General features: G+C 42.7%; 1 protein-coding gene and 1 long non-coding RNA gene across 8 annotated transcripts in view; one reads left to right on the forward strand and one right to left on the reverse strand.

Annotated features, from left to right (window-relative positions):
• The window catches only part of LOC123589101, a 68,739-nt gene extending 49,076 nt beyond the window's left edge, over positions 1-19,663 (reverse strand). For all 3 annotated transcript variants that reach the window (XR_006708162.1, XR_006708163.1, XR_006708161.1), the window contains exons 1-2: positions 19,512-19,663; positions 15,119-15,224 (exon numbers count right to left, since the gene is read on the reverse strand). This is a non-coding gene — a long non-coding RNA (uncharacterized LOC123589101). The remainder of the gene's footprint in view (positions 1-15,118; positions 15,225-19,511) is intronic.
• Positions 19,664-20,857: 1,194 nt separating this feature from the next.
• AUTS2 (activator of transcription and developmental regulator AUTS2) overlaps positions 20,858-22,591 on the forward strand; it is a 1,121,759-nt gene continuing 1,120,025 nt past the window's right edge. For 2 of the 5 annotated variants that reach the window (XM_045461460.1, XM_045461463.1), the window contains exon 1: positions 20,859-21,534. In XM_045461460.1, coding sequence (XP_045317416.1) covers positions 21,226-21,534 — 309 coding nt within the window. In that variant the 5' untranslated portion in view covers positions 20,859-21,225. Of the gene's footprint in view, positions 21,535-22,591 lie in introns of all 5 variants that reach the window. The other 3 variants (XM_045461462.1, XM_045461464.1, XM_045461461.1) reach the window with 2 other exon arrangements.

The following is a 22,591-nucleotide window of genomic DNA, read 5'->3' on the forward strand; positions in this document are numbered from 1 at the left end:
AACCAGACATTTGGAGGAAAATCTCCAAAATGAAAGACAGAGACCAAAGTGAACAACAGTTGGGGGGTGTAGGGATGGCACAGGGATAAGGAAAGTGATAGAAAGAGTCACAGAGTAGGAAGAAAACTTAACAACTAAGAATAGCCTCAGAGAGGAGCCCATACAACACATGCACAAAAGAATGTCCCCTTAAAAACGGGACAGACAGCAACAGACTTTAGAAATTAGAAGGGGGAAAGCAAATTCAGTACACGAGTTTGAAGACAGATTGAAGAAATCTTTCAGAAATTAAGACAAAAAAGACAAAGAGGTGAAAATATGAGAGAAAAGACAAGACAAAAATAAGATCAGTTCAGGAGTTTCAACACATGAAAAATTTAAGTTGCAGAAAATGAAGAGGAGGAAATTATGAAAACCAAAACCCCAAAACATCCCAGTTTAAAAGGGCTGAGTTATTAGGCACTACGCTGAATAACAACAGATGAGAAAACATTCTGTACCAAGATATATCATTGTGAAATCTCAGAAGACAAAGTATGAGGAGAATATTTTAAAAGCTCACAGAGATTAAAACAACGGTGAGGTACTATTATACCGGCCAGCATCCAGAGCAGAGCAGTCACTGACAATACCAAATACCGACGATTTGGAGCAGTAGGAATTCTTATTCATTGTTGGCGGGAATGTAAACTGGTACAGCCACTTTGGAAGACAGTTGGGCAATTTCTAACAAAATGAAACGTACTCTTACTATATGATCCAGCAGTTACACTCTTTGGTATTTGCCCAAAGGAGTCGAAAACTTAACATCCACACAAAAACCTGCATATAGAAGTTTACAGCAGCTTTATTCATAATTGCCAATACTTGGAAGCAATCAAGATGTCTCTCAGGTGAATGGATAAACTATAGTACATCCAAACAAAGGAAAGTGATTCAGTGCTGAAAAGAAATGAGCTATCAAACCATGAAAAAGACAGGGAGGAATCTTAAATGCATATTACCAAGTGACAGAAACCAATCTGAAAAGGCTACATACTGTATGATTCCACCTACGTGCTACTCTGGAAAAGACAAAACAAAGGAGACAGCTAAAAGGTCATTGCTTGTCAGGGGTTGTGGGGGAGGGGAAAAGAGGGATAACTAGGTGGAGCACAGAGGATTTTCAGTGCAGTGAAAATATTCTGTATGACGCTGCAATGACGGACACGTGTTATTATACATTTGTCCAAACCCACAGAATGTACGACAATCAGAATGAACCCTATGAACCCCATGTAAACTATGGATTTGGGGTGATATGATGTGTCAATGTAAGGTCATCAGTTTTAACCAACTCTGATGGGAGATGTTGATAATGGAGAGGCTAGGCATGGGTGAGAGCAGGAGGTATATGGGAAATCTGTGTGCCTTCTCCTCAATTTTGCTGTAAAACTTAAACTATTTTAAAAAAAATGAAGTCTTTTTAAAAAAATCTAAAAAACAAAAACCTTACAGAGAGGAAAAACAGACCTCATATAATGGGATTGAAAATCCCAATGGCATCAGAGTTCTCCATAGCAAAATTGGAAGCTTAGAGCAAATGAAATAATGCCTCAATATCCAGAAGGGAAATGATTTCCAACCCAGAATTTTGTTCCCAGGTAAACTACCAATTCAATGTGAAGATAGTAAGGCTATTTTTAGCCGTTCAGTAATTTTAAATATTTGTATCCATCTTATCCACTGGATGATATAGAATTAACATATGATCTAGTAGTTCACTTCTAGGTATATACCAAAAGAATTGAAAACAGATTCAAACAGATACTTGTACACCAATGTTCATAGCAGTGTTGTTCACAGTAGCCAAAAGATGGAAACAACCCAAGTTTCTATCAACATATGGGTGGATAAACAGAATGTGGTAGAGAATTACAATGGGATATTTTTCAGTCTTAAAAATAAATGGAATTCTGATAAATGCTACAACATGGATGAACCTTGAAAACATTATGCTTAGTGAAATAAGCCAGACACAAAAGGATAAATATGTATGATTCTTCTTATATGAGGTACTTAGAATAGGCAAAATATAGAGAACAGAAATGTATAGCAGAGATTACTAGGGGTTAGAGGAGAGGGAATAGAGAGTTATTGTTGAATGGGTACAGAGTTTCTGTTTGGGATGATGGGAAAGTTCTGGAAATGGATAGTGATGATGGTTGTACAACATTGTGAATGTTCCTTTTTTAATATTTTTATTAAAAAAATTGTTTTAATGTTTATTCATTTTTGAGAGACAGAGAGAGACAGAGCATGAGCGGGGAAGGGGCAGAGAGAGGGAAACACAGAATCTGAAACAGGCTCCAGGCTCTGAGCTGTCAGCACAGAGCCCAACGTGGGGCTCGAACCCATGAACTGTGAGATCCTGACCTAAGCTGAAGTCGGACGCTCAACGGACTGAGCCAGCCAGGTGTCCCAATGTTCCTTTTTTTAAAATAAATTTTTTAACGTTTATTTATTTTTGGAGAGAGAGAGAGAGAGCGCGAGCGAGCACAAGTGGGGGAGGGACAGAGAGAAAGGAAGACACAGAATCTGAAGCAGGCTCCAGGCTCTGAGCTGTCAGCACAAAGCCTGACACAGGGCTCAAACTCACAAACCATGAGATCATGACCTGAGCCGAAGTTGGACGCTCAACCGACTGAGCCACCCAGGCACCCTGTGACTGTTCTTAATGTCACTGAATTGTACACTTAAAAATGATTAAAATGGTTAATTGCATGTTATGTATATTTTATGATAAAAAAAAGTAAAGCTTGTAAACGGAAGACAGTGTGGTCATAGAAGTCTACTTGGCATTACCATATATTCAGGGTTTTTAAGAGTAGTCAGCCGTTAATATTAGCATAGAATATCTCCTGAGTTTTAATTTACAAAATATAATAACATTGCGTAAGGCGAAGGAAACAATCCTGTAGTCATGTGGGCTCAGTGGAGACGTCTAGGAAGGTACACTAGCAGGTTATTATGATGGGGGAAAGACTGGGATTGAAGAAATTGACTCTACTCACAGCTTTAAACTTTGTAGTTCATTGCTTGTTTTCCCAATCTGTAAAATGGGATAAGTAATAGCTGCTATCTCATTCAAACTGTTGGAGTAAATACAATACTGTTCATGTAGTACAGTCAACTTCCTGGAAGATGTTTTACACGATCTTCACATCTAGTGTCATTGTGTTGGGTAAATTGACAAAAAAAAAAAAAAAAAATGTCTTGAGTGTTTTGCTTAAAACCGGAAAGCTATTCTCCCACTCCATACAGAGAGATATGGAGTGTTGTTTGCGTGGTAGGGGTTTTATTGAACGACTCAGGATTTTGGATTTCACAGGCTTGTTCTAGTATTTAACATGTCTTTTATTAGTCAGTAAGAATCTCTTATTGTTTGGAAAGATGTTTGGATAGCCAGAAAACACTTCTTCAAAGTTCTAATGAGATGACAATATTCTGCATGTGCACGCAGAGAATGAGGGAGAGACTCCCAAGCAGGCTCTACACTCAGCGTGGAGCTTGACACAGGGCTCGATCTCAGGACCACTCACCACCTGAGCCAATTATCAAGAATCAGATGCTTAGGGGTGCCTGGGTGGCTCAGTTGGTTTAGTGTCCGATTTTGGCTCAAGTCAAGATCTCGATCTTGTGGTCTGTGGGTTCGATCCCCTGCATGGACTCTCTGCTGTCAGCACGGAGGCCACTTCAGATCCTCTCTCCCCCTCTCTCTGCCCTTTCCCTATTCGTTCTCTCTCTCTCTCTAAATAAATAGACTTAAAAAAAATTAAAGAATCAGATGCTTAACTCACTCAGCTACCCAGGTGCCCTGAGATGACAATATTCTTAAACTCATTGAGCCCATTTCTTCATCTGTAAAATGAAGATGTGCTCTACACCTTGTCTACTTGACAGGCTTGTTTTGAGGATTTGATGAGGACCTTCTATTCATTTATTCATTTGGTGAATATTCACCATGAGCTTATGAGCTATGCGGCATACTGAGAATATAATGCTCAGCAAGAGAGAGATGGTTCACACCTTCCCAAAACCTCCTGTTAAGTGGGATAGCTAACGTATATATGAAGCATAAAGAACATTGCCTGGCACCTCAGTAGATGTCAATAAATATTAGTCTCCTAACTGTGATGGTTAATTTTATGTGTCACTTTGACCAGAGTATGGAGTACCCAGATATTTGGCTAAACAGAATTCCTGCTAAGTCTGTTAAGGTGTTTCCAGAAGAGATTAGCATTTGAATTAAACTGAGTGAAGCAGATGGCCCTCCCCACTGTGGGTGGCACCATCCAATCCCTTGGGGGCCTGAAAAGAACAAAAAGGCAGAGGAGGGGAGAATTCGCCCTCTGCCTGACTGCTAAACCTGAACATTGGTTTTCTCCTGCCCTTGGACTAGGACTTACACCCCTAGTTCTCAGACCTTCAGACTTGGACTAGAATTTATACCAATACTTTCCTTGTTCGCAGGCCTTTAGACTCAGACTGGAACAATACCACTGGCCTTCCTGGGCCTTGCGCTTATAAATGGGGGACCACTGGGACTTCTCAGCCTCCAAAATTGCATGAATCAATTCCTTATAAATAAATCTCTTTCCATAGTGGGTCGTTTTTGGTAAGCAGAACCGGGTTATACATATACCTGGTCCCTTATTTAGTAGGGACATAATGCGCAGATTTATGGCAATCCTAGGCCATTGCTACTCATTCTGTAAACCCAGCAGTCATTCTTCTGTTCTAGAATATAGAACTTGAGTGAGAGAGAGCAAGTGATTCAAATGATCTTCCCTAGAGAGCCGGGAAATGCAATTTTATGCCCAGACCAGAGATGATTCAAAAGTTTACCAAAGTCCTGGGAACTTAAATTGTCGGCAGGGATAATATTGCTGTTCATCACTGTCTACTTATTTTCTATTTAAAGAGTTTTATCTCTCTAGTAGAGGGGGTTGGTTTAATAGAGTGTCAGAGGAAATGTTGAGTGAATGTATTGATTGAATGTATGATGATAAATGGGGGCAACTTATCTCCTAATCTTCCTCCAGGTTTGCCTAGCTGAGGGTGAATAAAATTATTTTTAATATAGCCAAGAAGGTCTTTTCTCATTGCCTTGGGATTGTGGTATCATACATGTGCCGGAATGACTTCTTTTCCGGAAAAAAGTAAGAATTTGTAGATTGGCACCAGGTGGAAGATATTTTCACACGTTTCTTTATGCCAGAATGTCAAGTTCCATCATTCAGCTAGGAACAATTAAGTTATGCTAGGATAACAGTTAAGGAAGGAAACAAAGAAATACACACACCGTTCACATATCAAATATGACCACAGTTTACAGAGAAGACGGTCATAATACCTCAAGGAGGAAAGCAAGGATCTTCATTAGCAAAAGCAAGGAAAGGTTTCTGTGGCACTGCCACACATTGAATGCAAAACAGAAGCCACCTGAAGGGACAGGAGGCATGAGACTTCAACAAAGCAAATACATTTTATGTCAGATGGCATCCTCCCAGATGAAAGATTTCTGGAAAAAGTGATACAGAAGACAGTGTTCTTAGTATTGCGCACCACTCCCTTTTGCTTGCTTGAGGCAAATGCAATGCTGAAAAGGTTTTTACTCTGATGCTCTAACAAGAAGTACACTTCTGTCACATCCAGAGTGACTGATAATGCTCAGGCCTACCCATTACTCCATTCAAATAATAGGGTTTACTTGCTTTTAAGGTCACTTGCACTATAATGTTGTTATTGTCCTTCTGCTCTGCAGTCTTATTGTCACAGAGGATTGGGAGAAAAAGAGAGGGGTATTGGGCAGCACTCATTCATGGGCATAAAGCCACTGTCACTCTTTCCCTGCGGTTTTAAATGTTCTTGCCCGTGACAGACATCCATGGAACAGAGGGGTCAGTGGGAAGTTGAGGCTTGGGTTTTTCCAGAGGGATCCAACAGCAACAACAACAGAAATTCACTCCTGGGGATTTTTTCTTTGAGTTAAAAACCGGGTGGAAATACTTCAAGAACATTTGTAACTCAAGAAAGCTGGTGGTGCTCGAAATAAAAACACCATAGATTACAGAGTGGTAGGAGAAGGTTTTTAAACCAGAATTTCACTAAATTTCTAATTTCAAATTCCATTAAATAGTCAGCCACACCTCAAAAGCGGTCATAAAAAAGTTCATTCAAATCTGAAAACAAAGAATCACTTCTTTCTAGAGGATGTAGTTTAATCTGTATTCTGTCCCGTCACTTTTATAGAAGGAAACACATGGCCTCAAACTTTGCTTTCTGGCTATGATAATTTCCTATTATAGGTTTGTCTTTAGTTAGTTTCCAAAAATCTCATATGCTTAAGGTTTTGGAGCCATGTAAATTTCTGTTCTATAGCCTCATTTTCACAGATTGGTAGAAAAAGAGAGATGAACTGGGTAGCCTGAAAAAAATAAAGGCTTTTAATGAATCTGAAATAGTTTGGGAAATTCTAAATTGACTATTGTTGTTGCTGTTGTTTTTGTTGAAACAACGAAATGAGGAAGCTTAAAATAGTTTGTTGTTTTCAAATAATTTTTTTGTTGCTGTCAAGTAAGCTCTATCACCAATGTGGGGCTCAAACACCTGACCCCGAGATCAAGAGTTTCATGCTCCACTGATTGAGCCAGCCAGGTGCCCTGGGAAGCCTCAGATAGTTAATAAAGCACCGGACTCCTGGGTTCTAACACTGTGTAGCTGTGTGACATTAGGTAAGGCACCATACTTCTCTGGACCTCTATTTATTTGTAAAATGGTATCTTCGACTACAGCATCTCTAACTATATAAATGTGTGACATATATGTTATATATATGTATATATGTTATATCTATGTTATATATATCACACATTTATGTGATATATATATATCATATGTAAATATATGTATCATATATATGATATATGTAATTATGTATAATTGAATAGGAGAACTATGTTTGTGTGTAAATATACATATCTCCTGAAGCAAGGGTACATAGCAATCAATGTAGTCTCTGGAGCAATGTCCTGCTTGCCTCCTGGGCTGATTCTGCCTCCTTTGTTTAATTTTAATTTTTGAATTCTAGGGTCCAATCGATGATTATCTGTTGCATTCACTTATCCTATCTCTTGACCCTCCCTTGTTCTATAATTTCCCAAACTTTTTTGGTTTGTTTCATGCTACTGACAGTTTTGAAGCGTTCAGGCCAGTTGTTTTGCAGAATGTCCCTCATTTTAGATTTGTCTGTGTCAGGGTTAAACATTTTCGGAAGGCATATTATATGCATATTGTTGTATCCTCAGTGTATCACATCAGAGGCATGTGATGTCATAACTGGTGATGCAGTGTTTGATCATTTGCTTAAGGCAGCAGTTACCAAATGTCTGCAGTGTGAAAATTCCCCTTCCCCATAAAGTCTCGTGAGAGTGACACTGAGACTTTAGGAATATCCTGTTTCCCAAAGGTTTTGGCACCCATCACCAATGGTGGCTGTAAAATGACTGTGTTTTGATAGTCCTCTATAAAGGTGAATTGGGATAACTCACAGAACTCTGGCAGAATGGAGGAAAGAATTAGTCAGTCAGTGTGGACTTGACCACAGATAAATCCTGGCATGTGTGTTTGTATTTGTGTGCAGTGAAGGTAGAGGTACAGAAACTGACATGCTGTTAGAATTTTAAGCACTATTGGGGCACCTGGGTGGTTCAGTTGGTTAAGCGTCCAACTTTGGCTCAGGTCACAGTCTCACAGTTGGTGAATTGCAGCCCCACATCGGGCTTTGGGCTGTCAGTGCAGAGCCTGCTTCAGATCCTCGGTCCCCGTCTCTCTCTGCCCCTCCCCCAGTGGCTCTCTCTATTTCTCTCAAAATAAATACACTTCAAAAAATTATAAATTAAAAAAAATTTTTTTAATGTTTATTTATTTTTGAGAGCGAGAGACACACAGAGCATGAGCAGAGGAGGGGCAGAGAGAGAGGGAGACACAGAATCCGAAGCAGGTTCCAGGCTCTGAGCTGTCAGCATAGAGCCCAATGTGGGGCTCGAACTCACAAGAACCATGAGATCATGACCTAGGCCAAAGTCGGATGCTTAACCAACTGAGCCATCCAGGTGCCCCTATTAAACATTTTTTAAAGCAGTATTAAGTGAAGACTAAGGTTGGAGTCCCTAACATGGGGAATACAAGAAAAGTAAACTTTTATCAGGTGTTGAGTGGAACAAACACACTCTACTGTTTCTGTCTTTACAATTTTTCCATAGTATGAGACAAGACCTAAAGCTTGAGAAGAATGGCACATATAATACAAATAATATATAAAATCTTTCTTTTATTTTAAATGTTTATTTATTTTGAGAGAGACAGTGGGGGAAGGGTAGAGTGAAGGGGGGAGAGAGAATCCCTAGCAGGCTCCACACTGTCAGCACAGAGCCTGATGTGGGGCTTAAATTCACAAACTGTGAGATCATGACCTGAACCAAAATCAAGAGTTGGATGCTTAACTGACTTAAGCCACTCAAGTGCTCCTCCTTCTTACTTTTTATGGTGAGTTACCTCTTCCTTCTTTTTTTTCCCCACCTTATTTTGGTCCCATTATATATTTGGTTGTAATATCACCTTATTTCTGGTACGTGAGATTAAGTTATTATTAATAAGAAATGCAATTAGGGGCACCTGGGTGGCTTAGTCAGTTAAGTGTCTGCCTTCAGCTCAGGTCATGATCTCACAGTTGGTGGGTTCAAGTCCAGTGTCTGGCTCTCTGCTCTCAGCACAGAGCCCTCTTGAGATCTTCTGTCTCCCTCTCTCTCTGTCCCTCTCCCAATTGTGCGTGCTCTCTCTCTCTCTCTCTCAAAAAAGAAATAAACATTAACAAAATTTTAAAAATGTAATTAGAAATTAATAACATAGAAGCAAAAGTTGGCAATAGATTTCACAGGTCAGGAAGTGCTTGATTCCATGTGATCAAACCAAACTAACAAAGAATCTGAGCGTGCCTCTGTTTTTATCATGAAGAAATGTACCACAATGTGTTTCTATTTGTTTTCTTCACGTTTCTCTGATTCGTGGCACTTATTTTCAACAAAAGCAGAATTCTATACTAATGTGTAAGACTAGTTATTAATGGCAGAGAGAACAAAACAAATATTGCAATAAAGAGAAAACATTCTGCATTGAGGAGCAAAAATAAATAATAATGGCAATAACCATGATGATGATCAAGAATATTAATGAGCTTTGATAAAAGATCCTGGAAAGCAAGGTATTCTAATAAGAGTACAATACTGGAACAGAGAGCATGGAAGGTGAGTTGTGCAGGAAATTACATCTGAAGTGGCAAGACCAATCTGGCGTAGGAAATGAAGAAGTAAGACCATGGAACAATACATCCCATGTATTCAAGCAATAGACGTTAACGAAGTCAGAGCAAAGATTTTTTTGCTCTGCAGAATTATACTAACATATGTCTTCTTTCTTATCTTTGTGCTTCTCTAATTTATCAGATGATTCGAACTCAAAGCAGGCAGAACAATGTTTTACTATGATGTCAGTGTGTTAGGAAAAAGAGCCAGAAATCTGAAAAGTAAGCTTTTTGCAAATACAAAGATGTCATTGTTGCTGCTGTTGGGCTTCTAGAATAACTGTATGATTGTTAATTATGAAAATAGATAATAATAGTGGATACAATTTGTCTTTGAATAGGAGTGCTATGCCACTAAAACATGCACAATAGAGATTATAGGAACAATCCACAAAGTGCAGGATATTAGAAAGACTTACTTTTAAGCTGCAATATAGCTAAAATATACTGTTAAGAACCCAAAAATATCTCATGAATGAATATTAAAATAGTCATATTTTATTGGGTTTGTATAAAACTACCTACAATTGGGAGAACCTTTTCAAGCCCTTTTTAAAAAATACTTTTGCAATTTGCTGGAGCAGTGATTTCCTTTCTTTTTTTCTTTGAGCTACAGTGGCTAATCTGATTTTGGTGTTTCAGTAATTATGCCAATTAATGTGTGCTGAGAGTAATTTCATTTGTTGAAATGGATACCAGGTGAATATGTAATTAGTAGAAGGTTGTCTCTTTAAGATTTTGTGTGCAATTTTACATTAGCCACGATAGGGAAGAGTAGAGTCTCAAATATAAATAATTTCTAGTTAGTGATCAAAACGATATCCAGTTTATATCCTGACAATTGAAATTAAATTCTGATTTCTTCCTACCTCTTCCTACCAATCAAAGACACATTGTAGGGTGAACAACTGTCCCAGTTCATGGAAAATGGTCCAAGTTTTGGCACTGAATGTCCTCTATCTTGAGAAACCCTTCGATTCTGGGCAAGCCAGGTCAGTCACCTCATATCCACATCTTATTTGAAAAGAGATATGATACTTACAAAGTTTTATTTATAATAAAATTTAACATATAGAAAAGCAATTTAAAAAGAAATTTCCATCTATATTACTACTAAAATAAAGCAACAGTATATGTTGTTGTGTTCCTTCTAAACTTTATACAGACTTTATAACAGTTCTAAAAACAATTGTTGTCACAAGGTGTGTGCAATTCTATGTTATTAGTTAATAAAATCGATATCCTTACAATATGGATTTTAATAAATTCATAAAATTCCATGTTATAAAGTACTTAAATATAGGACATTTCATTTGTTTCATTGCAGGACATTTGTTGTTTTTATTTTTTTCTCCCCTATTATAAATGATAATGCTGTAAATATCTTTGTGTATGTAATATTCATTTTTTAAATTAAAGAAATAAAACCTATGGTAAAATTATATTGACAACATATAAACAGTTTAAAATATCAATATTTTCTTCTAGTAACTAGTTTCTTATCAATTACCCTGCTACTTAAGTAACTGTTTCATGAAAAATCCTGGTAATATGAGCCCATCCTAGAAACTGGGTGACATTCTTTATTTGAATAGTTGAAACAGTATGTTTATTTGTTTGTTCTAAATATCAAGAAATTTTTATCAAACACGAAGATTTTCCTTTTTTTAGGATCTTTCAAAAGGAAAAAGGCACTTGAAAAAAAATGAGATCACTGATAATCATATTTCATAGGAAACTCTCCTGTGTTCCAAAATTGAGAGAGGCACTGAGAAGTTCAGAAATGCTACCAACTCATTTTTAAACACAGATGCTTGGTAGGAGTCTATTTTTAAAAAAAAAAATTTTTTTTTTCAACGTTTATTTATTTTTGGGACAGAGAGAGACAGAGCATGAATGGGGGAGGTGCAGACAGAGAGGGAGACACAGAATCCGAAACAGGCTCCAGGCTCCGAGCCATCAGCCCAGAGCCCGACGCGGGGCTCGAACTCACGGACCGTGAGATCGTGACCCGGCTGAAGTCGGACGTTTAACCGACTGCGCCACCCAGGCGCCCCATGGTAGGAGTCCATTTTAATACTAAGTATGGCCAAATCAACTGTCCTTTGAGGCTTCATTTTAGGATTTCTGAAGTAGATACATGAAAATCCAAAAATTCAAGTCTTCATCTGTACTGCAAGACACAACAGCCCAAGACTACAAAATCTAAACTCAAATACGGAAAGGATAAATCATCAAACCACTTAAATTTATTGATTACCCGCTACTTCCTACCCAGTCCCTATCCTATAGAGTTTACCAAGTGATAAGAAAAAGTCACAGGACGTGTATATAATAACGAAATAATAAAAGAATAAGTTCTATAACAGTGTTGTAAGAAAAGGAGGTCCTGTCTCCTTGTGCACCTGTGTTATTTACAATGACAAAAAAAAAACTACAAGCCACTTGTAACATCATTCTAGACATGTCTCTCAGGCAAGAGAAACAAAAGCAAAAATAAACTATTGGGACCCCATCAAAATTAAAAGCTTCTGCACAGCAAAAAAACAAAAAAACAAAACAACAACAAAAAAAACAACCAACAAAACTAAAAGACAACCTCCTGAAGGGAGAAGATATTTGCAAATGACATATCCGATTAAAGGGTTAGTATCCAAAATGTATAAAGAACTTCCACAACTCAACACCCAAAAAACAAATAATCCAATTTAAAAAATGGTCAGAAGACATAAACAGACATTTCTTCAAAAACATCCAGATGGCCCACAGATACATGAAAAGATGTTCAACATCACTCATCATCAGGGAAATGCAAATCAAAACAACAATGAGATATTACCTCATACCTGTCAGAATGGCTAAAATCAAAAGCTTAAGGAACAATGGGTATTGGCAAGGAAGTAGAGAAAAAGGAACCCTTGTGCACTGTTGGTGGGAACAAAACTGGTGCAGCTACCGTGGAAGACAAAATGGAACACAAAAAATTGAAAACAGAACTACCCGGGGCGCCTGGGTGGCTCAGTTGGTTAAGCGGCCGACTTCGGCTCAGGTCATGATCTCGTCGTCCGTGAGTTCGAGCCCCGTGTCGGGCTCTGTGCTGACAGCTCAGAGCCTGGAGCCTGTTTCAGATTCTGTGTCTCCCTCTCTCTGACCCTCCCCTGTTCATGCTCTGTCTCTCCCTGTCTCAAAAATAAATAAAACGTTAAAAAAAAAATTTAAAAACAGAACTACCCTATGATCCAGTTATTGCACTACTGGGTATTTACTCAAAGAATTCAAAAACACTAATTCAAAGAGATATAAGCACCCCTATGTTTACTGCAGCATTATTTACAAGAGCCAACTTAGGGGAGCAGCCCAGGTGTCCACTGATAGAGGAATGGAAAAAGAAGATGTGGAATATTAGTCAGCCATTAAAAAGAATGAAATCTTGCCATTTTTAGTGACCTGGATGGATCTAGAGTATATAACTCTAAGTGAAATAAGTCAGTCAGAGAAAAAGACAAATATCATATGATTTCCTCATATGTGGAATTTACGAAACAAAACAACCAAAGGAGAAAAAAAGAGACAAAACACAAAACAGACTGTTAAATATTTTATTTTATTTTTTAGAGAGAGAGAAAGAAACAGAGTATGAGCGGGGGGAGGGGCAGAGAGAGAGGGAGACACAGAATCCGAAGCAGGGTCTAGGCTCTGAGCTGTCAGCACAGAGCCTGACATGGGGCTCAGGCCCAGGAACCATGAGATAATGACCTGAGTCAAAGTCAGACACTTAAACAACTAAGCCAACCCAGGCGCCCCTCTTTTTTTTTGTTGTTAGTTTATTTATTTTTGTGAGAGAGAGACAGACAGACAGACAGAGAGACAGAACACAAGTAGGGAAAAGGCAGAGATAGACATACACACACAGAATCAAAAGCAGGCTCCAAGCTCTGAGCTGTCAGCGCAGAGCCTGATGTGGGGCTCGAAGTCAGGAACTATGAGATCATAACCTGAGCTGAAGTCAGATGCTTAGCTGACTGAGCCACCCAGGCACCCTGGAAATGTTCTATTTCTTAAGCTACTGAGAGAGTGCATGATTGTTCACTATATTAATCTGAAATCTATAATACTATTTAAAATATACAGAAATTAAAATACCATGTAAGTAGAGAAGAGACTGTTAATTCTGAATGGAAGTAGTGATTGGAGTAAGTTCTTTGGATGAATTGGTTTTGATGGATAAATGGCTCTTGATGGGTAAGGAGATATTCAGTGAGTTCGGACGGCAGGGAAGAGATTCTGGGCTGATGCACTAGCATGGGCAATGGCATGCAAGTCTTCTAGGCAAGAGCTTAGCTTAGGATACATAGAAATATGCTGTAGGAAAGGAGGTTGATGACATAACTGGGACCAGACCACAAAAGGCCTTGAACACAGAAATGTAAAATAACTGTTATGTTCTATTTTATTACTTGTATTTTTTTTAAGTTTTATTTAAGTGATCTCTACACCCACAGGGCTCGAACTCATGATCCTGAGATCAAGAGTTACACACTCATCTGACTGAGCCAGCCAGACACCCCGATAATTATTATGTTTTATAAATAGAAGGTTGCAATTAGGTCTGGGCTATAATTTATTATATTCTTCATGCAATTCCAAAGGATTGATAATTTTTCAACCAGGATGTTCTCTATTCTGAATCTGGTCATTTTAGATCTTCATTGTTCTTCAAATAAAAATGAAAACAGGGTGCCTAGGTGGCTCAGTCGTTAGAGCATCTGACTCTTGACCTCAGGGTCGTGAGTTCAAGCCCCATGACTTGGGTGTGGAGCCTACTTAAAAAAAGGAAAACACGGGGTGCCTGGGTGGCTCAGTTGGGTAAGCTCAGGTCATGATCTCACAGTTCATGAGTTCAAGTCCTGCATTGGGCTCTGCTCTGATGGCACGAGACTGCTTGGGATTCTGTCTCTCCTTCTCTCTGCCCCTCACTTGCTCGTGCCCTCTCTTTTTCTCTCTCAAAATAAATAAGTAAACTTAAAAAAAATGAAAACAAAAAAATCACAATTCATCACAAGTCATCTACCAAATCCAATATAGAAATTGTTCCTCAGGGTTATGATTTGTAATAAATACAGAGATCTTCCATTAGTACCTTTAAAAAGTCATTTAGGGGCGCCTTGATGGCTCAGTTGGTTAAGCGTCTGACTCTTGATTTCGGCTCAGGTTTGTGAGTTCGAGCCTCATGTCAGGCTTGGGGCTGACTGTGCAGAGCCTGCTTGGGATTCTCTCTCTGTTTCTCTCTCTGCCCCTCCCCTGCTTATGCACTCTCTCTCTCTCTCTCAAAATAAATAAGTAAACATTGAAAAAATTTTTTACATTCATTTAAAGTTTTTTCTTGTGATTATCCATCATTTCCCCATCTGACCACGTCAAGTAGAGCCATTGCCCTGAAAAGGGACAGGAAGACTGGCTAATTTTGTGAAAATCTAACGTTCATTAAAATTTGTCAGAACTAGGGCACCTGGGTGGCTTAGTCGGTTGAGGGTCTGACTTTGGCTGAGGTCATGATCTCATGGTTTGTGAGTTCAAGCCCCACATTGGGCTCGCTGCTGTCAGCCTGTCAGTGCAGAGCCTGCTTTGGATGCTCTGTCTCTCTCTCTCTCTGCCACTCCCCCTCTTGCGCTCTCCCCAAAATAAGTAAATGTTAAAAAAAGTTGTCAGAACTACCTTTTCATAAGATCATCATTTGGTTACCAGCAGATATCTTTCATTGGCTTCACACGGCAATGTCTGAAGGCTATGGGTTGATCGATGTGTCATTCATCACAGGCACCTGTAGAGAGGACCAATGTTTACTGTACAATATTATGGAAAGCAGCACAACATTCAGCAAGTTGAACCACACATTTCATCCCCTCACTGTTTTTGAACATTGAAACTGCAGTTTGAAAAACAACTTCCAATGCAGAAAAAAAATTAAAACAGCAGGTGATAATTAGGGCAAACTTACAACAATGTTCTCGCTGATGGGCTGTCAGTTAATGCAAGCTATCACTTCTCCCCAGGAATACTTATTACTAAAAACAACTTATGAGGGTTAAAGAAGGGATAGTAAATGTGTTATTCTCCTTGTTTGCTCATTTGGAAATGGCATAAAGATAGATCCATTAACCAGCTCTGTACCTTGTCTCAGGGCAGATTCACATGCAAAATAACTGAAAGTTATAAACGACCAAAACATAAACCTTAAGCTGCCTTGAGTTAAAAATCAATCTTCCTAATAAACTAAATTCAAATATTATATACTAGTATGTGATATCAAGAAGGATGTATTCATAATTGCCGTGTTGGCAGAGTGCAAAGTGCAAGACATCAGAGGGATATAAAAATTTAGTAATTTAGAAAATCCGGTACCAAAAATATCTCTCGCTGCATGGAATGCTCAGAGTTTAGTTCAGTCATCAAGCTAGAATAGTATTCTCTGACTAGTCAAGGTTGAATGTTCAAGATATAGTTTGAGTATTAATCATTGTTTCAAATAAAAGATTGCACAACTGGAGAGGCTCTCGTGCGTTAAGTATTTTATTCCGGAACACACACGTAAGTTTTTCCCTTTGTGTTTTCCAGAACCACTTGAGTGTCTTCCCTACTAAACAAGCAACCTCTTATGGAATTGTTTCTTTAGCTTTCCTCTTTATCAACTACAATCTTTTGGCAAAGAATTCACCTAAGCTTTTGCTGATATGAATCATGAGCTCATTCAAACTGCCCATTACAAGTTTAAAGCTTTATCTTTCATTCTGCTCAGTAAGAAATCTGATGATACATTATGGTTTATTTTCATTTACTATACAGTGTTCCATTGTGTGTTCACACTGTGTAGTATTGTGTGAATAAACCATCGCTTGTTTATCCATTTTACTGTTGATGAGCATTTGGATAGTGCCATTAATGCACGAAAAAATATTCTCTAAATACTTCTATGTATACAAGCAATACCCCCCACACTTACCCATAGCATTTTATATTTTTTGAAGTATAGTATATGTACAGAGAAGTGCATATATCATAGTACAGCTTGATGGATTTTTTACAGACCGAACACATGTGCAACCAGCACCAAGCCCAAGAAACAGAACATGATCAACTCCTCAGAAGCCCTATATATGCCCCGTCCCAGTCATTAGACCCCCTTCAAAGGTAACCACTGTCCTAACTTTTATAGCATAAATGAGTTCTGCCTGTTGTTGCACAATACATACTCTTGTGCGTCTTGTTCTTTCACTCAGCATTATATTTATGAGCTGCATGTATGTTACTGCATTTGGAAGTAAATTGTTCATTCTCAGTGATGTACGGTATTCTATTATGTCAATACATCACCAATTATTTACCTATTTTACTGCCAGTGAACATTTGGGTCATTTCCAGTTTGGGGGTTACTATAACGCTCTGAGCTGTTGAATAGATATGTTTTGATATATACATTTGACATGGGTATATTCCAAGGAAAGGAATTAGTGGGCCATACAGTGTTCATATGCTCAACTTGAGTAGATATTGCCAGTTTTCCAAAGAACTATATACACAGCATTTGATTTCTTGAGGAATCATTCTGAGGAAGGCATTTCAGCATAACCATTTAGAGAACAGGTTATGGAGTCACCCACACCAGATTCAGCTTACCATGAAAAAGCTCTGCTACCTATGCTTACCCTTCTTAAGCCTCAATGTACTCAACTGTAAAATAGGTATAACAAAACCTTTCTCAAAATTCGTGAGAATTAAATGAGATATTATAACTTAGAACAGTGCCTGGCACACAGTAAGCACTTAGCTTATTATACGGTGGTTATTAATCATTACAACATTAATCATGTTGCTCTTACAACATAGATGATATGGAGAATTAGAAACAGATATGAGCAACACAATCCACAAACAATTTTAATTCTCTGATGGAAGAAAATTGAAACTCTGACCCAAAAGGCATTACCAATTCCAGTGAGCATTGCACTTGGACCCTGAAAAAAAATCATTTAAACATTATCCCAAAATGCATTTGCAAATTACTCTTGCCAGAGGCAAGGTTCTTGGATGCAGTGCATTACCATCCATTTTTTTTCCCTACCAGACATTACTCTTTAAAGACAGGACTGCCAAGGGCTACTCTGGAAAGTCACTAATATTATACTTTTTATTATATTTGGCAATTTCACACCTTCCTCAACCCAACCCCCAAAGTCGTGAAAAGTGACTGTAATTGCAAGTTCTTAGTTTTCAATGAAAATTATCAGTATCTAAAACATCTTCCATATTCCTAAAAACCCTAAAAATGAACCCAGATCCTTCCTTTAATGAAAAAGAACTTGCCCTTTTTTTGTAGGAGCCATCTTGATAAACTCAGCGTGGATTTCAGTAGTTGCTGGGACAGCATCCTAGAGGTTAACACAAAAGTTACACTCTGTACGGAGGCAGTGTTTTAGTTAATTGCTCCAGAGGGCAGCAAACTCAGTTATGCTAGGTAGGAAATTTTGGAAGGTGGAACCGTGTTCCTAATACATTGAATCAGATCCTATATGTATCAGCCACTTCTCTCCAGAAATTAAAGCACACCATTTACTTGAAAAAGATATTTTTTGAGAAGGCCTTTCAGCTAGACCGTGAAGGGAACTTTTTGAACATCTAATTGAAACTCTTTGATTTACAGATGAGAAAAATAGTCATTTAAGAGTCTTGCCTAAGGTCAAATGCTCTGTTCCCTGGGCAGGCAGAAAGCTCAAGTCTTATCCACAGTTCATTGGTTGCTCCTCTCTATTCTTGCAACTTGTTTCCCACCATCCTCCAGTCCTGCTCCCCACCTCCATTTCATAAAGACCCAGAAAAGGGGATGCCGAAGGGGTGTGACTTATGGGAATGACCATTAAATTGTCATGATGAGTGAGGCTGCAAGATGAGTGAGGGTTGCCTGCCAGAAAGTAAGGTCCAAGGAGGACCTTCTATGTTTTGGGTTCCCAGCATGTAAAACCGTGCCTGGTACACAGCAGGCCCCGATGATTGTTAAACGAAGAAATGAATGAATGAATCAACCAATCTTGGGTGCATCAGGTTGTCATGTGATTTCCTTTACCACCTCTTTCCAGTAGTACCAATAAAACTACTGGAAAAATTTAGTAAAGAACAGAAAAGATGTGCAAAGCGTCTAGTACCAAGCCCGACCCATTGTGAGCAATTTAACAACGTAAGCTTATTTCCTTTTCTTCCTCCCCAAGTGTAAGCTACTGGAGGCTAAGGGGTGATGTGCCACATTACTTATGTGCCAGACACAAAGTGACGTGGGTAGCTAACACGTTGGTGAGAAAGAGCTGTCGGCGTCTTTCTGATCCGTACAGATCAATGCCAGTGCCCCGAAAAACGCACAGCTATTTTACCTAGAGAGGCTGGTCTCTTTTGTTGATCGATTCTGGGCTGCAGTCAACTCTTTAATACAACTTTTTATAAGCATCAGCTACATTTCTGCGAAAGGAGGGGCAGTGATAGGAAAAAGAGAAACCCCCTCCGCCCCCCACTAAAGGAAGCCGACCTTGGTAGGGACTGCATTTTGCATGTCCAACGGGTCCTCGGGCTGGGGCAGCCCGGTCCCTTCCAACCCCGCCCCCTCGCCCGCGGCGGCTGCCGAGGTTCAAGTTCGGCCCCGGGCGCACCGCCTTGCGCTTCCCGCTCCGCAGCCGCCCGCGCGTCCCAAGAGCCCCCGCATGAAAGCGAGGAGGGCCCAAAGGTCACACGGGCGCGGGGTCACTCGGTCACGCGTTGTGTTACCACGTGGGAGAAAAGTTTCCAACTCCGGCCGTAGGGCCTCTCGGGGTCTCCCAGCGGAGCCGAGGCCCGCCCTTTGGCACCCGCTCCCTTTTCTGTCGCCTTCAGTCGTGCCCCCCTCCCAGTGAAGCCCCCCCCCCCCACCTTGTGTCCCTTTTCAAAAATTCCTCCTTCCCTCGCTGCGCAGGTCGCCCAGAAAAATACTCTGGGAGCCTCCCAAGTAGGCTGTCCGGGAGCCTCCGCCGGGGCCTGGGGTAGGGGGTCGAGGGACAAGTGTCCCGAAGAAGCTGCGGGGCGCGCGGACCTTGGAGCGCGGAGTAGACAGGGGACAGCGTCCCGCACGCGTCCGCGGTGCTGTCGGCAGGATCACCTCTCGGCTTCCACACCCTCGCGCGCCAACTCTGCCGGGCCGCAGCCGACCCCACGCGGGCGGCCCCCTCCACGCCCCCGCCCCGCTCCCCACTCCCGGCTCCCCTCCGCCCCCAGTGCGCAGGCCCGGCCGCCCCAGCGCGCATGCCCTGGGCTCGCGAGCGCGGCCAGCCCCCAGCCTTTAGCTTTCTACACACTCTACAACTGGGGAGGGGGCGGGGGCGGAGGGAGCCCAGCGGGCCACGTGATCCAGCCGGCCGGGGCCGCGGGGGCGGGAGCGCGCGCCGAGCGGGGCGCGGGGAGGGCGGGGGCGCGTGCGCGCGCGCGCGCGTGCGGGCGGGCGCGGGGCTGGGCTGAGGCGGGCGGCGGCGGCGACGGTGGGCCGGCCGCGGAGGGGGAGGAGCGGGAGCTGAGCTAGGCGGGCGGGCGGAGGATGGGGCCGTGCCCGGGCTCCCGCTGCAGCCGCCCGGGGACACGCCGTGCACCCTCCGGCTCGGGGCTCTCGCGGCGGCGGCGGCGGCAGCGTTAGCGGCGGCGGCGAGAGCGGCGTTCCCGGCGCTTCCCGGCCGCGCTTCTCCCTCGGGCTGGGCGAAGCGAAGAGGCAGCGGCGGCGGCAGGAGGCGGCGGCAGCGGCGGCACATCGGTGTCTCTCCCGCTGGAGATTTCTTTCTGCTTTCCTCGTCGACTGACTCACCCCCCTCCCTTTTTTGAGGAAGGGTGACCTCTTCTCTGGGACTGGAAAAAATTCTTTTTTGAGGGGAGTGTGTGTGGGGGGGTGGGTGGCAGCGTCAGGGTCTGCTTCTTCTCTTCTTTGATCTCCTCTCCTCCCCCCTCCAGGACCGAAAAGCGAGCCCCACAACTGCTCCAGCATCCTCCTTCCCTTCCTCCACCTCCCTCTCCTTCCACCTCTTCCAGTTTCGCCCTCTCCCCTCCCAATTATTTCATTATTATGCTTCCCTCTCTGGGGGGTCTCGTCCCTCTCAGGTCGCTCGGAAGCCGTGGCCTCCCTTGGAAGCATATCTTAAAAATTTTGGAGCCTGGGAGTGAGTTTTCTCTGAGGCGTGTGTGAGAGGCGGCGGGGGTGTTTTCCTGCGCGAGGGGCGGGTGAAGTTCATTGCCCCCACTTTCCCGCGACCTTTTCGGACCCGGTTTCGAATCGGGGGGCCGGCGTTTTCGGGGGGCTGGGGGCGCGGCGGAGAATGGCCGCGGGGAGGGCTCCCCGGAGCCTCCCAGTCTCTTGATCAAAGCATTCCGCTATTCTGATTTATTGCCTGCTTGGTGAGTTATTTTTTTTTTTTTTTTTTTTTTTTGCCTCTAAAGGAGACCTGTGTGTTCAGCCATTACTTTGCTCGGCGCTGCTCACAGGAATCTCCGACCCGCGGTGCTGTGGGGAGCCCCGCACTTGGGCTCCTCGCCTCTCGCCCTCGCTCCCGTCCCTCCTCCCTCTCTCCGCCCCTTCCCCCTTCTCTTTCTCCTCTCTTTCTTCCCCTCTCTCCCTTCTTTCGGCCGCCGTCTCCCCCGCGCCCTCCTCGGGGCGGAGGGAAGCCGAGGAGGGGGAGGGAGGGGTTGGTGTCAATTTTTTTGTGTGGCCGCGGCCGGAGCCTGTGGCGGGCGGGCGGCGAGCGGGGAGACCCCGGCGCGGCAGAGCCATGGATGGCCCGACGCGGGGCCATGGACTCCGCAAAAAGCGGCGGTCGCGGTCGCAGCGAGACCGGGAGAGGCGCTCCCGGGGCGGGCTGGGGGCCGGCGCGGCCGGCGGCGGCGGGGCCGGCCGGACCCGGGCGCCCTCGCTCGCCTCGTCGTCGGGCTCCGACAAGGAAGACAATGGGAAGCCCCCGTCCTCCGCCCCGTCCCGGCCCAGACCCCCGCGGAGGAAGCGGAGAGAGTCCACCTCGGCCGAAGAGGACATCATTGATGGATTTGCCATGACCAGCTTTGTCACTTTTGAAGCGCTGGAGGTAAGGGGGACCCCCCTCCCCCCCGGTTTCCCTTTATGCACGACCCCACTCGGCTGCGCCCTGCTCCGCTGCCTCCCCCGCCGCGCTCCGGTCCGTCTGGCTGTCTGTCTGTCTAGGCTGAGGTCTTATTGTTGGGGGGGAGCTGGGGGGCGCGGGCAGACAGGCAGCGGGAGGGAATCGCAGAGCCGTGCCTGGTCTCCTCGTTTTCTCGTTCTCGCTCGCCTTTTCCCTGCGCCCCTTCCCTGCACCCCCTCCTCAGATGGGCAGGGAGAAAGGGGTTCAGGCATCACAACAATGCGCCCCCCTCCACGGATAGCTCTGCCCCTACTCCTTCCTCCTCTCCCTCCCCAATCATGGCTTCTTGGCTGGTGGAAGTCTCTTTGCTGGGTTTGGGGCGCCTGTGGACGCTTCTCTGTGTGCTTTCTACAGAACCATATGTCCGTGTGTGTGTGTGTGTGTGTGTGTCTGTATAGTATATACCTTTCCTGGTCCTGGGTGTCCTCGGGACTGGAGACTGATGGGGTTTTGTGGTTTCTTTGGCCCCCTCCCCTGCCCTTTTTTTTTTTTTTTTTTTTTTTTTTTGGTGAAGCTGGGGAAGGGGGCGTTTTCTCTTGGTTGGGAGAAAAGGAGGGAGGAGGGGAGAGAAGAGAGGAAAGGATGGAATATCTCTATCTCTGTGTATTCTGTGTGGGGCTGTATTGCAGAAAGGGTTAATTATATATATAATATCATCTATACACATACATATACACACGTGTGTGTGTGTGTGTGTGTGTGTGTGTGTACGTACATGAGCAGTTTGGTTAAAGGACATAAAAAGGTACACCAGGGAGGACTGGTGGGAGGAAAGAATAAAATCCTAGCTGGTATCTATCTGAAGGGCTTGTCACCCAATTGTCCCTCTCCCTTTCCTTTTTTTTTTTTTTTTTTTTTTGGTGTGTGTGTGTGTGTGTGTGTGTGTGTGTGTGTTCTCTTTTTCTTCCTGATTGGCTTTGTGTGTATGTGTATGTATGTCTTTCTTTATTCCTTGGGCACCTGCAGTGTTGATTTCCAAATG

This window comes from Leopardus geoffroyi, chromosome E3 (assembly GCF_018350155.1).
Source record: "Leopardus geoffroyi isolate Oge1 chromosome E3, O.geoffroyi_Oge1_pat1.0, whole genome shotgun sequence".
Classification (NCBI taxonomy): Eukaryota; Metazoa; Chordata; class Mammalia; order Carnivora; family Felidae; genus Leopardus; species Leopardus geoffroyi.